The sequence below is a fragment of the Procambarus clarkii genome, chromosome 65, assembly GCF_040958095.1.
Source record: "Procambarus clarkii isolate CNS0578487 chromosome 65, FALCON_Pclarkii_2.0, whole genome shotgun sequence".
Lineage (NCBI taxonomy): Eukaryota > Metazoa > Arthropoda > Malacostraca > Decapoda > Cambaridae > Procambarus > Procambarus clarkii.
This window is the reverse complement of record NC_091214.1, coordinates 30,367,293-30,383,897: the sequence shown is the minus strand read 5'-3', so window position 1 is coordinate 30,383,897 and position 16,605 is coordinate 30,367,293. Positions and strand designations below refer to the sequence as shown.

Below are 16,605 nucleotides of genomic sequence, written 5' to 3'. Positions count from 1 at the left end.
GACCTTACTTTTAAAGAACACAATAAAGTAGCCGTCACAACTGCAAGAAAAATGACAGGTTGGATAACAAGAACCTTTCACACTAGAGATACTATACCGATGATGATACTTTTCAAGACGCTATTGCTCTCAAGAGCGGAATACTGCTGCACAATGACAGCCCCTTTCAAAGCTGGAGAAACTGCGTGCAGAGATCTTTTACTGCTAGAATCCACTCAGTAAAACATCTAAACTTTTGGGACCGAATAAAGAGCCTAAATCTGTATTCTCTTGAGCACAGGTGGGAGAGATACATAATAATTTACACGCGGAAAATAGTAGAGGGGCTGGTCTGAAACCTGCACACAGAAATAACATCTCACGAGACCAGAAGAAATGGCAGGATGTGCAGAATACCCCCGTTGAAGAGCCGAGGTGCAGTAGGTACTCTGAGAGAGAACTGTTCAACATGCTTCAACTACCCATAAAGGGCATAACTGGCTGACCCCCTCACAGTGTTCAAGAGAAAACTTGACAAACACCTCTAAAGGATACCTGATTAACCAGGCTGACTCATCCGTCAGGCTGCGAGCAGCCGCGTCCAACAGCCTGGTTGACCAGTCCAGCAACGAGGAAGCTTGGTCGACGACCGGGCCGCGGGGTCGCTAAGCCCCGAAATCATCTCAAGGTAACCACCCATGTCAACTCCTCTCTGTCTCCCTCTCTCACCCATGTCAACTCGTCTCTCTCTCTCTCTCTCTCTCTCTCTCTCTCTCTCTCTCTCTCTCTCTCTCTCTCTCTCTCTCTCTCTCTCTCTCTCCCTCTCTCTCTCCCTCTCTTACCCATGTCAACTCCTCTCTCTCTTCCTCCTCAGAAAAAGTAAAATATTTGTAATAGTTCCCATTGGCTTTAAGAAAGCCATTGAAACTGTCAGAGAACCGTTTGCTCTATGCTGCTGTGGGCAATGTATGATCAGAAAGTTTTAAATTTTTCCAAAATCTCTGTATAATTTTTATATTACTATCAGACAATTTGTTTTAATATATGCCAGACGTAGCTGGCAGGCAGTACCAAAATCAGTTCTGGAGTTAATATGTGACCCTGGCAAGTTGTTCTATCTTAATTTACTGCGACCGCAACTAGCCTATGTCCGACCAGCACCCCAGACCATTCATCCTGAAAAAATGAGCGAGGGCCCAGGAGTCTGGCCTTCATCATTGTAGAGACAAACAGTAAAAGAACCACACAGACTTTCTCTCTTATAGGTATAGATAGCCCTACACAATGTCTGCAGTGGAAACTTCAAGATAAATTGTGGCGTTTTCTAATGCAATATTGTCCTTAGAATCTCAGTTTGGTCTGGGACAGGTTGTGGGGCCTTCTGAACACGAAGCTACGAGACGCTACATCAACTTAAACTTTCAGAATATGTTAAAATACTAGCTGTACCCAGCCACGCTATGGCTCAGCAATGTGCATGCATTGCAGAGCCACAGCAACCCCTCTCCTCTCCCCCCCCCCTGTCCTAACCTCCTTCCCCCCCCCTCCCCCATCACCCTCGTCCTCCCCACCATCCCCCACTCCCCCGTCCCCTCATTCTCCCCACCATCCCCCACTCCCCCGTCCCCTCATTCTCCCCACCATACCCCACTCCCCCGTCCCCTCATTCTCCCCACCATACCCCACTCCCCCGTCCCCTCATTGTCTCCACCATTCCCCACTCCCCCGTCCCCTCATTGTCTCCACCATTCCCCACTCCCCCGTCCCCTCATTGTCTCCACCATTCCCCACTCCCCCGTCCCCTTGTTCTCCCAACCATTCCCCCCTCTCCAGTCCCCTCGTCCTCCCTACCATCCCCCATTCCACTATCCCCCTGTCCTCACCATTCTCCATTTCCCTGTCCCCTCGTCCCCGTCTCCATACTACACTCCCCTGTTCTCTCCATAATTATCCCCCTTTCCCGTCCTCTCGTCCTCCAAACCATCCCCCACTTCCCTGTTCCCTAGTCCTCCACACCATCCTCCACTCCCCCGTCCCCTCATTCCCAACATCCCCCACTCTCCCCTCCCTTCGTCCTCACCGCCATCATCCCATCCCTGTCCCCTCGTCTTCCCCATCTTCCCCCACTTTTGTCCCTTGTCCTCCCCACCATTCCCCACTCTCATCCCCTCATCTTCCCCACCATTCCCCACTCCTTCGTCTGATGCATTCCCAAATGATCTTATATTCCCATCAGAAAAATGGGAACATCAAACGATCTGATGTTCCCATCACTGAAAAATAAGTAGAACAGTTAAAAAACAAAATGAAAAGCAATGAAAAATAAAAAATAAACTATACTCCCGAAATGAACGGTATGGTAAACAACACAGCTCAAATCCAATGCAATGTCACACAAAACAATTAAATTAAAATTTAAATAAATTGAAATCTATGAAAATTCAATTTGTCAATGTAATCGGAAACATTGAAATGGAATCGTAACATATTTATTAAAGTTTGTGTTGCTCTTGCTTGCAACAGATGGCGCTGTTTCTTAAAAAAAAAATTTTTACCTGTCACAGGAGTGGCATCTATACGTATACTTACGAAATGATGGGTATGGTAAAAAACACAGTTAAATTCCAACACAATGTCACACAAAATAATTAAATCAAAATTAAAATAAATCAAAATCTATGAAAATTCAATTTGTTAATGCAATCGGAAACCTTGAAATGGAATCGTAACATACTTAATATAGCATGTGTTGCTTTTATGTGCAACATATGGCGTTGTTTCTTAAAAAAAAAAAAAATGTTTTTACCTGTCACAGGTGTGGCATCTATATTGTAGGTATATAAAAACACGCGCATATTCGAATGGAATGATGTGTCAAAATTTCAAAGCAATCGGTGAAGAACTTTCACAGATTACAGCGTGTGTTGCTATTACGTCCAACAGATGGCGCAGTTCTTAAAAAAAATCCTGTCACAGGTGAGGCATGTATATAGTAGGTATATAAAAACGCGCCTATTCGAATGCAACGTTGTGTCAAAATTTCGAAGCATTCGGTAAAGAGGTTTTGAAGATATCCCTTACATGAAAAACACATGTTTTTACAGTTTTTAAAAATAAACATGTTTTTTCCCATCACAGACGTCACATCTATATAGTATATATATAAACACCCGCTCGGATGCAAATGGAACATTGTGTGAAAATTTCAAAGTACTCGGTGAAGAACTTTCGGAGATTAGCGATTTTGAACAAACGAACATATACATTTTTATTTATATAGATTCACTTAAATCTATTGCTACCTCAAATCTGTTTTTATCATTTCTGTCAACTTTGAAGGCAAATGAATGTGTCACTAGAAGAAGTTGTATGTGAATGGGTTAAAGAGGAAGAAGAAGAGGAGGAGGAAGCCAATGACTCAGTGATGCGGAAGATGTACGGGGATGCCAGTGAGTGCGTGAGTGGAGGGTTGAAGCCGTCCGTGTACCAGCGGGGAGAGTACTGGGTCCTGGAGAACTACATCCCCGCCCTCCGCACCTTCCCCTGTAACCAGTCCATCACCTACACTACCCACGCTGACTACACCTTCCTTCACAACCTGGAGCCCCTCACCTCTCGCTGGCAGGTCTGTACCTCACACTGTGTCTCACCTCTCGCTGGCAGGTCTGTACCTCACACTGTGCCTCACCTCCCGCTGGCAGGTCTGTACCTCACACTGCCTCACCTCCCACTGGCAGGTCTGTACCTCACACTGTGCCTCACCTCTCGCTGACAGGTCTGTACCTCACACTGTGCCTCACCTCCCACTGGCAGGTCTGTACCTCACACTGTGCCTCACCTCTCGCTGGCAGGTCTGTACCTCACACTGTGCCTCACCTCCCGCTGGCAGGTCTGTACCTCACACTGTGCCTCACCTCCCGCTGGCAGGTCTGTACCTCACACTGCCTCACCTCCCACTGGCAGGTCTGTACCTCACACTGCCTCACCTCCCACTGGCAGGTCTGTATCTCACACTGTGCCTCACCTCCCACTGGCAGGTCTGTACCTCACACTGTGCCTCACCTCCCGCTGGCAGGTCTGTACCTCACACTGTGCCTCACCTCCCGCTGGCAGGTCTGTACCTCACACTGTGCCTCACCTCCCACTGGCAGGTCTGTACCTCACCTCCCGCTGGCAGGTCTGTACCTCACACTGTGCCTCACCTCTCGCTGGCAGGTCTGTACCTCACACTGTGCCTCACCTCCCACTGGCAGGTCTGTACCTCACCTCCCGCTGGCAGGTCTGTACCTCACACTGTGCCTCACCTCCCACTGGCAGGTCTGTACCTCACACTGTGCCTCACCTCTCGCTGGCAGGTCTGTACCTCACACTGGGCCTCACCTCCCACTGGCAGGTCTGTACCTCACCTCCCGCTGGCAGGTCTGTACCTCACACTGTGCCTCACCTCTCGCTGGCAGGTCTGTACCTCACACTGTGCCTCAACTCTCGCTGGCAGGTCTGTACCTCACCTCTCGCTGGCAGGTCTGTACCTCACACTGTGCCTCACCTCCCACTGGCAGGTCTGTACCTCACACTGTACCTCACCTCCCACTGGCAGGTCTGTACCTCACACTGCCTCACCTCCCGCTGGCAGGTCTGTACCTCACACTGTGCCTCACCTCCCACTGGCAGGTCTGTACCTCACACTGTACCTCACCTCCCACTGGCAGGTCTGTACCTCACACTGCCTCACCTCCCGCTGGCAGGTCTGTACCTCACACTGTGTCTCACCTCCCGCTGGCAGGTCTGTACCTCACACTGTGCCTCACCTCCCGCTGGCAGGTCTGTACCTCACACTGCCTCACCTCCCGCTGGCAGGTCTGTACCTCACACTGTGCCTCACCTCCCGCTGGCAGGTCTGTACCTCACACTGTGCCTCACCTCCCGCTGGCAGGTCTGTACCTCACACTTCACTCTAGCGTGGCTTTATCTCACACTAGGCCTCATTGTACTGACCTATTAATGACTACTAGCAAGGGGGGTCTAGCTCTCTATGCTCCGCCTACCAGCCTTGTTATACCCGTGGGGGTTAAAGTTTCACTATTCTAACAATCACTATCTTTGGATCACATTTCCGTAAAGTTGTGAAAGGAGGTGGCTTCCACAACTTCTTCCCTTGGTGCATTCCACTTGTTGAACATCCGTGCAGGGTACGAGTGTTTCCTTACACTTCTTCGACTCATTTGAGATTCCAGCTTCCACTTGTGTCCTCTTGCCCTACTATCCCACAACTTAAAGATGCTGTCCTTGTCCACCTTGTCTATTCCCATCAATATCTTGTACGTTGTTATCATATCTCCTCTATTTTTTCTGTCCTTCAAGGTTGTGAGATACAGTTCCTTCAGCCTATCCTCATAACGTAACTTTCTGAAGCTCTGGCACTAATCTAGTTGCTAACCTTTGCACTTTTCGGTTAGTTTTGTTTCACAAGGTATGGATACCAAGCAGGTGCTGTATATTCCAGTTCTGGTCTAACAAAAGCTGTCTAGATAGCCTAGAACGCGTCCAGATTTAGGTTTCTAAACGGTTTTCTAATGTCTGCCAGCATCCCATATGCTGCTGATGTCACCGTGCCTGTGTGTGTGCCTCTGGTGTTAGTGATGGAGTTATATCCCCCTCCCAAATCTCTTTCTCTCTCAGATTCCTGCAGTTGCCTTCATGAATGGTGTAGACACCTTCTAGTCTTCTTTCTCCCTTCCCCCATCTTCATTACCCTACACTTATTAGGATTAAACTCCAGCAACCATTTGTTTGACCACTCCTGTAGTTTGTTAAGGTTATTATGTAACCTTCCGCAGTCCTCCTCTGTTTTTACATTCATTATTTAGGCATCATCGGCAAACGCTGACATGTACGAGCTCACTCCCTCGGGTAAATTATTAGCATAACTTAGGAACAGTAGTGGTCCCAGGGCCGATCCTCGGGGAAACCCCACTTGTTAACATTTCTCCAGTTGGAGGCCTCACCTATGACTGTGACTGTCTTCTGTCTTTTAGATATTCCCTTTCCTAGTTCAGTGTTTTGCCAATTATCCCAGCTTGCTTTTCCATCTAGTACACGAGCCTTTTATGAGAAACAGTATCAAATGCATTTTGACAATCCAGGAAAATGCAGTCTACCCAGCCTTCTTTTTCCTGTCGTATTCTAGAAACCTTGTCACAGAATTCTATCATGTGTGTCAGGCATAACTTTTCATTTCTCTATCCATGGTGCCCTTCTGTTACACAGCTTATCCTCACTCGTGCTCCACTCTTCTCACTAGAACAACGTATCTAGTATCTACGTATCAACTTTATCATATTATCATATCTTAGTAGATATGATAACAACATATAAGAGACTGAGGGGAATAGACAAAGAAGACAAGGACAGCATCTTTAAGTTGAGAGACAGTGGGACAATTGGAATCTTGCCTCCTGTCCATCCCCTTTCTTCAATATTGGGACTACATTTGCCTTTTTCCCTAATTCTGGAGGAATTCCTATTTCAAGTGTTTTACTAAAAACTTCAGTTAGTGGGTGACATACTACCTCTGCAGGCTCCTTCAGTAGCCATGGTAATATTAAGTCTTACCCAATTGATTTTGTTACATTTAATTCCTTTAGGTGTTTTTTAACCACTGCCACAGTGACTACTATGTCATTCAGTATTTCCTCTGGCTTTTCATCACTCAACTCTGGTCTCCTCATTGGTTCCATTGTAAAGACCTGGACAACACACACACACTTCTTTTCTGTTTTCCATAAGACTTCCCCCTCGTCTCTTTAGCCTTGTCACATGGTCTCCGACTTGTTTTTCTCTTTATATGGCTATAAAAGTACTTTGCTTTGCTGCTATGTCGTTTTCCAATTGCCTCTCAGCTTCCTTCCTGACTCTCGTGTACTCTTTTCTGACGCTCTATAGTGCGTCTCTATTTTTCTTTGACCCAAGCTCTCTGTACTGTTTCCATGCTCTTCCGTTCATCTCCTGTGCTTCTCTGCAATGCTTGTTAAACCAGGGTTTACTTTGCCTTTTTCATTCACCTCCTTTTTGAGTGGGATGTACAGCTCCGTTGTAGCTGTACATTTCTGAGCAATAACTTCCATCATATAACTTGTTATCTTCCCTTCCAGTTCCCTCTCTCACTGGACTTCACTCAGAAAATTCCTCTTTACTGTAGTGTCTCATTCCTTAGCGTGTTTCTTGGTCTATCCAATTCCTTTAGCTCCTTTATGTACAGAGACATGATAATGCAGTGATCACCTGCCCCTCGGGTCATCTCATACTCTCTCTTCTCCTCATCAGCCTCGTTTTGGGTAAACACCAAGTGTAGTGTTGCTGGTGGGTCATCTCCCTGTACTCTTGTTGGGTCTGTAAAATGTGGTTTCAAGAAGTGCTTATCTGCTGTATCTACCAGTTTTGCCCTTGTGACGGTAAAGCGTTGGTGTTCGGCTGTTTCAAAAGCTGGGGGCAGGGCCTCGTCACATAACAAAAAAAAGAGAAGATTGTCCTTTTGTCTGTGGTAAGGTAATGGGAAGACACTCAAAACACAAAGTATAAACAATGAAATGTTAATTACTCTAGAAAACAAGATATGAATAAAGACAATCTCGTAAAATTCAAAACGAGTCAACAAACAAAACAACATGAATAATTAAGGTCAGTGAAAATTTACTCTAAGACAAGTAAGTGCAAGTTAAATAAATCAGGTGAGGTGCTGAGAATACTGGCTTCAAGCTGCCACCTCCCTTAGTACACGACAGCCAGAGCTTTAGTCTACTATAGAGAGATGTCAACTCCAAGGAGCACAGAGATATTCTGAGGAGACGGCGTGCTGCTGACCCAGACGTCGACTCATGAAGTGGCGTGAGTGCAGGTGCGGCGACACACCAGCCAATCAGCAACAGGCAGGCGAAGAATGAGTAGTTTGCTGGTTTACGGCGGGTGGAAGCCGGTGTGTCTGGTTGTGCATGGTACGCTTTGCTTCCTGGGCAAAACGTTTGGCGATACTGGTGGACGTATCTTCAATATAGTATCATGTACTTGAATGACGTAAATGTGTAGGGAAGAGCAGGCTCAATCTCTCTTGAAAGAGATTATCGTCACACCCTCCATGTCTCATCACCTCCATGGAGGTCTTTACTTTTCCAGTCTATTTCTCTGGGCGTTCAATCCCCGACTGTCTAAGTGGTTGGGCACCATTCCTCCTCTCAGTCCCCATACCGTATTCCCAGTGCTATATAGTCGTAAATGGCTTGGCGCTTTCTCCTAATAATTGTCCTCTCTGTTATTGTAATGCCCAAGTATTATAATTCTGGCTCTCGCTCCTCGTGACAGTGGCAGCTATTACCTTCAGGCAAGTTTCACTGCATTTGTAATATTCTTCCCAAGGCTCTCGTCATGCCCCCAAATGTTGCTGTTCCTAGTAAGTGCTCCTGCTGAAGCAGAGTCCTCAGACACCTCCTCAAAGGTCCAGTGTGGCTGTATCTGTACGACTACAACACCTGCTGAATTTCCTCAAGTTGCTTCTTGAGCTTTTCTTTTTGGTTGCGTTGGTTGTGAGGATATCTGTAATCTCTTTCTGGTCACCGTATCTACTCCTATAGCCATGTGCACCCCCGTTTGACTCTGCCACATTGTAGATATCTTGAGGTTACTTTGAGATGATTTCGGGGCTTAGTGTTCTCGTGCAGGCCTCCTTTTTGTTACACCATCCCATGAAGCAGCCAGTAGAAGCTGTCTAACTCTCAGGTACCTATTTACTGCTATGTTACAGAGGCATCAGGTTGCAAGAAACATTTTGCCCATTTGTCTCCACCTCCACCGGGGATCGAACCCGGAACCTCAGAACTTCGAATTCAAAGCGCTGTCCACCCAGCTGTCAGGCGCTCTTTCTCTAGCTCCTGTCTCTCTCTAGCTCCTGCCTCTCACTAGCTCCTGCCTATCTCTCTAGCTCCTGCCTCTCTCTAGCTCCTGCCTCTCTCTAGCTCCTACCTCTCTCTCTAGTTAATGCCTCTCTCTAGCTCCTGCGTATCTCTAGTTCCTACCTCTTTCTAGCTCATGCCTTTCTCTAGCTCCTGCCTCTCTCAAGCTCTTGCCTCTCTCTAGCTCCTGCCTCTTTCTCTAGCTCCTGCCTCTTTCTAGCTCCGGCCGCTCTCTAACTCCTGCCTCTCCCGAGCTTCTGCCTCTCTCTAGCTCCTGCCTCTCTCTCTAGCTTCTGCCTCTCTCTAGCTCCTGCCTCTCTCTAGATCCTGCCTCTCACTAGCTCCTGCCTCTCTCTAGCTCCTGCCTCTCTCTAGCTCCTGCATCTCTCTAGCTCCTGCCTTTCTCTCTAGTTAATGCGTCTCTCTAGCTCCTGCCTCTCTCTAGCTCCTGCCTCTCTCTAGCTCCTGCCTCTCTCTAGCTCCTGCCTCTCTCTAGCTCCTGCCTCTCTCTAGCTCCTACCTCTTTCTAGCTCATTCCTCTCTCTAGCTCCTGCCTCTCTCAAGCTCCTGCCTCTTTCTAGGTCCTGCCTCTTTCTCTAGCTCCTGCCTCATTCTAGCTCCTGCCTCTCTCTAGCTCCTGCCTCTCCCCTGCTTCTGCCTCTCTCTAGCTCCTGCCTCTCTCTAGCTCCTGCCTCTCTCTAGCTCCTGCCTCTCTCTAGCTCCTGCCTCTACCGAGCTTCTGCCTCTCTCTAGCTCCTGCCTCTCTCTAGCTCCTGCCTCTCTCTAGCTTCTGCCTCTCTCTAGCTCCTGCCTCTCTCTCTAGCTCCTGGCTCTCTCTTGCTCCGGCCTCTCTCTAGCTCCTGCCTCTCTCTAGCTCCTGCCTCTCTCTAGCTCCTGCCTCTCTCTAGCTCCTACCTCTTTCTAGCTCATGCCTCTCTCTAGCTCCTGCCTCTCTCCAGCTCCTGCCTCTTTCTAGGTCCTGCCTCTTTCTCTAGCTCCTGCCTCATTCTAGCTCCTGCCTCTCTCTAGCTCCTGCCTCTCCCCAGCTTCTGCCTCTCTCTAGCTCCTGTCTCTCTCTAGCTCCTGCCTCTCTCTAGCTCCTGCCTCTACCGAGCTTCTGCCTCTCTCTAGCTCCTGCCTCTCTCTAGCTCCTGCCTCTCTCTAGCTTCTGCCTCTATCTAGCTCCAGCCTCTCTCTCTAGCTCCTGGCTCTCTCTTGCTCCGGCCTCTCTCTAGCTCCTGCCTCTCTCTCTAGCTCCTGCCTCTCTCTCTAGCTCCTGGCTCCCTCTTGCTCCGGCCTCTCTCTAGCTCTTGCCTCTCTCTCTTGCTCCGGCCTCTCTCTCTAGCTCCTGCCTCTCTCTAGCTCCGGCCTCTCTCTCTTGCTCCTGCCTCTCTCTTGCTCCGGCCTCTCTCTAGCTCCTGCCTCTCTCTCTAGTTCCTGCCACTCGCTAGCTCCTGCCTCTCTCTAGCTCCTGACTCTCTCCATCTCCTGCCTCTCTCTCTAGCTCCTGCCTCTCTCTAGTTCCTGCCTCTCTCCCTAGCTTCTGTCTCTCTCTACCTCCTGCCTCTCTCTCTAGCTTCTGCCTCTCTCTAGCTCCTGCCTCCCTCTCTAGCTCCTTCCTCTCACTAGCTCCTGCCTCTCTATCTAGCTCCTGTCTCTCTCTCTAGCTCCTGCCTCTAACGGGCTCCTGCCTCTCTCTAGCTCCTGCCTCTAACGGGCTCCTGCCTCTCTCTAGCTCCTTCCTCTCTCTCTTTAACTCCTGCCTCTCTCTAGCTTCTGCCTCTCTCTCTCTAGCTCCTGCCTCTCTCTCTAGCTCCTGCCTCTCTCTAGCCCTTGCCACTCTATAGCTCCTGCCTCTCTCTAGCTGTTGCCTCTCTCTAGCTCCTAACTCTCTCTACCTCCTGCTTCTCTCAATATGCTGCCTCTTTCTAGCTCCTGTCTCTCTCTAGCTCCTGCCTCTCTCTAGCTCCTGCCTCTCTCTAGCTTCTTCCTCTCTCTAGCTCCTGCCTCTCTCTCTAGATCCTGCCTCTCTCTCTAGCTCCTGCCTCTCTCTAGCTCCTGCCTCTCTCTAGCTCCTGGCTCTCTCTCTAGCTCCTGCCTTTCTCTCTAGCTACTGCCACTCGCTAGCTCCTGCCTCTCTCTAGCTCCTGCCTCTCTCTCTAGCTCCTGCCTCTTCCGAGCTCCTGCCTCTCTCTAGCTCCTGCCTCTCTCTCTAGCTTCTGCCTCTCTCTAGCTCCTGCCTCTCTCTAGCTCCTGCCTCTCTCTCTAGCTCCTGCCTCTCTCTCTAGCTCCTGCCTCTCTCTCTAGCTCCTGCCTCTAACGAGCTCCTTCCTCTCTCTAGCTCCTGCCTCTCTCTCTAATTCCTGCCTCTCTCTAGCTCCTGCCACTCTCTCTCTTGCTCCTGCCTCTCTCTAGCTCCTTCCTCTCTCTCTAATTCCTGCCTCTCTCTAGCTCCTGCCAGTCTCTCTCTAGCTCCTGCCTCTCTCTCTAGCTCCTGCCTCTCTCTAGCTCTTGCCACTCTATAGCTCCTTCCTCTCTCTAGCTCCTGCCTCTCTCTCTAGCTCCTGCCTCTCTCTAGCTCTTGCCACTCTATAGCTCCTGCCTCTCTCTAGCTCCTGCCTCTCTCTCTAGCTCTTGCCTCTCTCTATTTCCTGCCTCTCTCTCTAGCTCCTGCCTCTCTCTAGCTCATGCCTCTCTCAAGCTCCTGCCTCTCTCTAGCTGTTGCCTCTCTCTAGCTCCTGGCACTCTCTCTCCTGCTCCTGCCCTCTCTCTAGCTCCTGCCTCTCTCTGGCTCTCCTGCCTCTCTCTCTCTCTAGCTCCTTCCTCTCTCTTGCTCTTGCCTCTCTCTCTAGCTCCTGCCTCTCTCACTAGCTCCTGCCTCTCTCTCTAGCTCCTGCTTCCCTCTCGCGCTCCTGATTGTCTCTAGCTCCTGCCTCTCTTTAGCTCACGTCTCTCTCTAGCTCCTGCCTCTCTCTAGCTCCTGTCTCTCTAGCTCCTACCTCTCTCTAGCTACTGCCTCTCTCACTCTAGATGCTGCCTCTTTCTAGCTCCTGCCTCTCTCTAGCTCCTGCCTCTCCCGAGCTTCTGCCTCTCTCTAGCTCCTGCCTCTCTCTAGCTCCTGCCTCTCTCTAGCTTCTGCCTCTCTCTAGCTCCTGCCTCTCTCTCTAGCTCCTGTCTCTCTCTAGATCCTGCCTCTCTCTCGATTCTGCCTCTCTCTCTAGCTCCTGCCTCTCTCTAGCTCCTGCCTCTCTCTAGCTCCTGCCTCTCTCTCTAGCTTCTGCCTCTCTCTAGCTCCTACCTCTCTCTCTAGCTCCTACCTCTCTCTCTAGCTTCTGCCTCTCTCTAGCTCCTGCCTCTCTCTACTTCCTGCCTCTCTCTCTAGCTCCTGCCTCTCTCTAACTCCTACCTCTCTCTCTAGCTCCTGCCTCTCTCTAGCTCCTGCCTCTAACGAGCTCCTGCCTCTCTCTGGCTCCTGCCTCTCTCTCTAGCTCCTGCCTCTCTCTAGCTGCTGCCTCTCTCTCTAGCTACTGTCTCACTCTAGCTCCTGGCTCTCTCTAGCTCCTGCCTCTCTCTCTAGCTCCTGCCTCTCTCTAGCTCCTGCCTCCCTCCCCATCTCCTGCTTCTCTCTAGCTCCTGCCTCTCTCTATCTCCTGCCTCTCTCTAGCTCCTGCCTCTCTCACTAGCTCCTGCCTCTCTCTTGCTCTTGACTCCTTCTCTAGCTCCTGCCTCTCTCTAACTCATGCCTCTCTGTCTAGCTGTTGCCTCTCTCTCTCTAGCTCCTGCCAAACTCTAGCTCCTGCCAAACTCTAGCTCCTACCTCTCTCTCGAGCTCCTGCCTCTCACTATCTCCTGCCTCTTTCTTGCCCCTGCCTCTACCGAGCTCCAACCTCTACCGAGCTCCTGCCTCTCTCTAGCTCCTGCCTCTCCCTCAAGCTCCTGCCTCTCTCTCTCTCTCTAGCTCCTGCCTCTCTCTAGCTCCTGCCTCTCTCTCTAGCTCCTGCCTCTCTCTAGCTCCTGCCTCTCCCTCAAGCTCCTGCCTCTCTCTCTCTACCTCCTGCCTCTCCCTCAAGCTCCTGCCTCTCTCTCTCTCTCTAACTCCTGCCTCTCCCTCAAGCTCCTGCCTCTCTCTCTCTCTCTAGCTCCTGCCTCTCTCTAGTTCCTCTCTCTCTCTAGCTCCTGCCTCTCTCTCTAGCTCCTGCCTCTCTCTCTATCTCTTGCCTCTCTCTAGCTCCTGTCTCTCTCTAGCTCCTGCCTCCCTCTATCTCCCTGTTCTCTCTAGCTCCTGCCTCTCTCTCTAGCTCCTGCCTCTCTATAGCTCCTGCCTCTCTCTCTATCTCTTGCCTCTCTCTAGCTCCTGTCTCTCTCTAGCTCCTGCCTCCCTCTATCTCCCTGTTCTCTCTAGCTCCTGCCTCTATCTCTATCTCTTGCTTCTTTCTAGCTCCTTCCTCTCTCTCTCTCTAGCTCCTGCCTCTCTCTCTCTAGCTCCTGCCTCTCTCACTAGCTCATGCCTCTCTCTAGCTCCTGCCTCTCTCTAGCTCTTGCCTCTCTCTAGCTCCTGCCTATCTCTCTAGCTCCTGCCTCTCTCTATCTCCTGCCTCTCTGTTGCTCCTGCCTCCCTCTCTAGCACCTGCCTCTCTCTAGCTCGTGTCTCTCTCTAGCACCTGCCTCTCTCTAGCTCCTGCCTTTCTCTCTAGCTCCTGCCTCTCTCTAGCTCCTTCCTCTCTCTAGCTCTTGCCTCTCTCTAGCTCCTGCCTCTCTCTCTCTAGCTCCTGCCTCTCTCTTGCTCCGGCCTCTCTCTAGCTCCTACCTCTCTCTCTAGCTCCGGCCTCTCTCTAGCTCCTGCCTCTCTCAAGCTCTTGCCTCTCTCTAGCTCCTGCCTCTCTCTAGCTCCTGCCTCTCTCTTGCTCCGGCCTCTCTCTAGCTCCTGCTTCTTTCTCTCTAGCTCCTGCCTCTCTCTTGCTCCGGCCTCTCTCTAGCTCCTGCTTCTCTCTCTCTAGCTCCTGCCTCTCTCAAGCTCTTGCCTCTCTCTAGCTCCTGCCTCTCTCTAGCTCCTGTCTCTCTCTTGCGCCAGCCTCTCTCTAGCTCCTGCCTCTCTCTCTAGCTCCTGCCTCTCTCTAGATCCTGCCTCTCTCTAGGTCCTGCCTCTCTCTAGCTCCTGCCTCTCTCTTGCTCCGGCCTCTCTCTAGCTCCTGCCTCTCTCTCTTGCTCCGGCCTCTCTCTCTAGCTCTTGCCTCTCTCTTGCTCCGGCCTCTCTCTAGCTCCTGTCTCTCTCTCTTGCTTCGGCCTCTCTCTCTAGCTCTTGCCTCTCTCTTGCTCCGGCCTCTCTCTAGCTCCTGCCTCTCTCTCTAGCTCCTGCCTCTCTCTTGCTCCTGCCTCTCTCTAGCTCCTGCCTCTCTCTCTAGCTCCTGCCTCTCTCTCTAGCTCCTGGCTCTCTCTTGCTCCGGCCTCTCTCTCTAGCTCCTGCCTCTCTCTTGCTCCGGCCTCTCTCTCAAGGTCCTGCCTCTCTCGTTGGTTCCTGCCTCTCTCTAGCTCCTGCCTCTCTCTTGCTCCTGCCTCTCGCGAGCTTCTGCCTCTCTCTCTAGCTCCTGCCTCTCTCTACCTCCAGCCTCTCTCTAGCTCCTGCCTCTCGCGAGCTTCTGCCTCTCTCTCTACCTTCTGCCTCTCTCTAGCTCCTGCCTCTCTCTAGCTCCGGCCTCTCTCTAGCTCCTGCCTCTCTCTAGCTCCTGCCTCTCTCTAGCTCCTGCCTCTCTCTAGCTCCTGCCTCTCTCTCTAGCTCCTGCCTCTCTCTATCTCCTGCCTCTCTCTCTCTAGTTCCTGCCTCTCTCTAGCTCCATCGTCTCTCTCTAGCTTTTGCCTCTCTCTAGCTCCTGCCTCTCTCTAACTCCTGCCTCTCTCTAGCTCCTGCCTCTCTCTCTCTAGCTCCTGCTTCTCTCTCTCTAGCTCCTGCCTCTCTCTAGCTCCTGCCTCTCTCTAGCTTCTGCCTCTCTCTAGCTCCTTCCTCTCTCTCTAGCTCCTGCCTCTCTCTAGCTCCTGCCTCTCTCTAGCTCCTGCCTCTCTCTAGCTCCTGCCTCTCTCTCTAGCTCCTGCCTCTCTCTAGCTCCTGCCTCTCTCTAGCTTCTGCCTCTCTCTAGCTCCTGCCTCTCTCTAGCTCCTGCCTCTCTCTAGCTCCTGCCTCTCTCTAGCTCCTGCCTCTCTCTAGCTCCTGCCTCTCTCTAGCTTCTGCCTCTCTCTTGCTCCTGCCTCTCTCTAGCTCCTGCCTCTCTCTAGCTTCTGCCTCTCTCTAGCTCCTGCCTCTCTCTAGCTCGTGCCTCTCTCTAGCTCCTGCCTCTCTCTAGCTCCTGCCTCTCTCTAGCTCCTTCTCTCTAGCTTCTGCCTCTCTCTCTAGCTCCTGCCTCTCTCTAGCTCCTGCCTCTCTCTAGCTTCTGCCTCTCTCTCTAGCTCCTGCCTCTCTCTCTAGCTCCTGCCTCTCTCTAGCTCCTGTCTCTCTCTAGCTTCTGCCTCTCTCTATATCCTGCCTCTCTCTAGCTCGTGCCTCTCTCTAGCTACTGCCTCTCTCTAGCTCCTGCCTCTCTCTATCTCTACCTCCTGCCTCTCAATAGCTCCTACCTCTCTCTCTGGCTCCTGCCTCTCTCTAGGTCCTGCCTCTCTCTACCTCCTGCCTCTCTCTAGGTCCTGCCTCTCTCTATGTCCTGCCTCTCTCTAGCTCCTGCCTCTCTCTAGCTCCTGGCTCAATCTATCTCCTGCCTCTTTCTAGCTCTTGCCTCTCTCTCTAGCTCGTGCCTCTCTCTAGCTCGTGCCTCTCTCTAGCTCCTGCCTCTCTCTAGCTCCTGGCTCAATCTATCTCCTGCCTCTTTCTAGCTCCTGCCTCTCTCTCTCTAGCTCGTGCCTCTCTCAAGCTCCTGTCTCTCTCGCTAGTTCCTTCCTCTATCGTTGGTTCCTGCCTCTCTCTAGCTCCAGCCTCTCTCTAGCTCCAGCCTCTCTCTCAAGTTCCTGCCTCTCTCGTTGGTTCCTGCCTCTCTCTAGTTCCTGCCTCTCTCTTGCTACTGCCTCTCTCTTTCTAACTCCTGCCTCTCTCTAGCTCCTGCCTCTCTCTCTAGCACCTGCCTCTCCCGAGCTTCTGCCTCTCTCTCTAGCTCCTGCCTCTCTCTAGCTTCTGCCTCTCTCTAGCTACTTCCTCTCTCTCTAGCTCCTGCCTCTCTCTACCTCCAGCCTCTCTCTAGCTCCTGCCTCTCGCGAGCTTCTGCCTCTCTCTCTAGCTTCTGCCACTCTCTAGCTCCTGCCTCTCTCTAGCTCCGGCCTCTCTCTAGCTCCTGCCTCTCTCTAGCTCCTGCCTCTCTCTAGCTCCTGCCTCTCTCTAGCTCCTGCCTCTCTCTCTAGCTCCTGCCTCTCTCTATCTCCTGCCTCTCTCTCTCTAGTTCCTGCCTCTCTCTAGCTCCATCGTCTCTCTCTAACTTTTGCCTCTCTCTAGCTCCTGCCTCTCTCTAACTCCTGCCTCTCTCTAGCTCCTGCCTCTCTCTCTCTAGCTCCTGCTTCTCTCTCTCTAGCTCCTGCCTCTCTCTAGCTCCTGCCTCTCTCTAGCTTCTGCCTCTCTCTAGCTCCTTCCTCTCTCTCTAGCTCCTGCCTCTCTCTAGCTCCTGCCTCTCTCTAGCTCCTGCCTCTCTCTAGCTCCTGCCTCTCTCTCTAG

The 16,605-nt window shown here is 51.2% G+C and overlaps 1 protein-coding gene across 1 annotated transcript in view; it reads left to right on the top strand.

Moving 5' to 3' along the window:
- The window catches only part of LOC123770985 (beta-1,4-glucuronyltransferase 1), a 128,329-nt gene that overhangs the window by 36,571 nt on the left and 75,153 nt on the right, over window positions 1-16,605 (top strand). Inside the window, exon 3 of the mRNA XM_069309670.1 lies at window positions 3,319-3,604. Within this exon, the coding sequence (XP_069165771.1) occupies window positions 3,319-3,604 (286 nt within the window). The remainder of the gene's footprint in view (window positions 1-3,318; window positions 3,605-16,605) is intronic.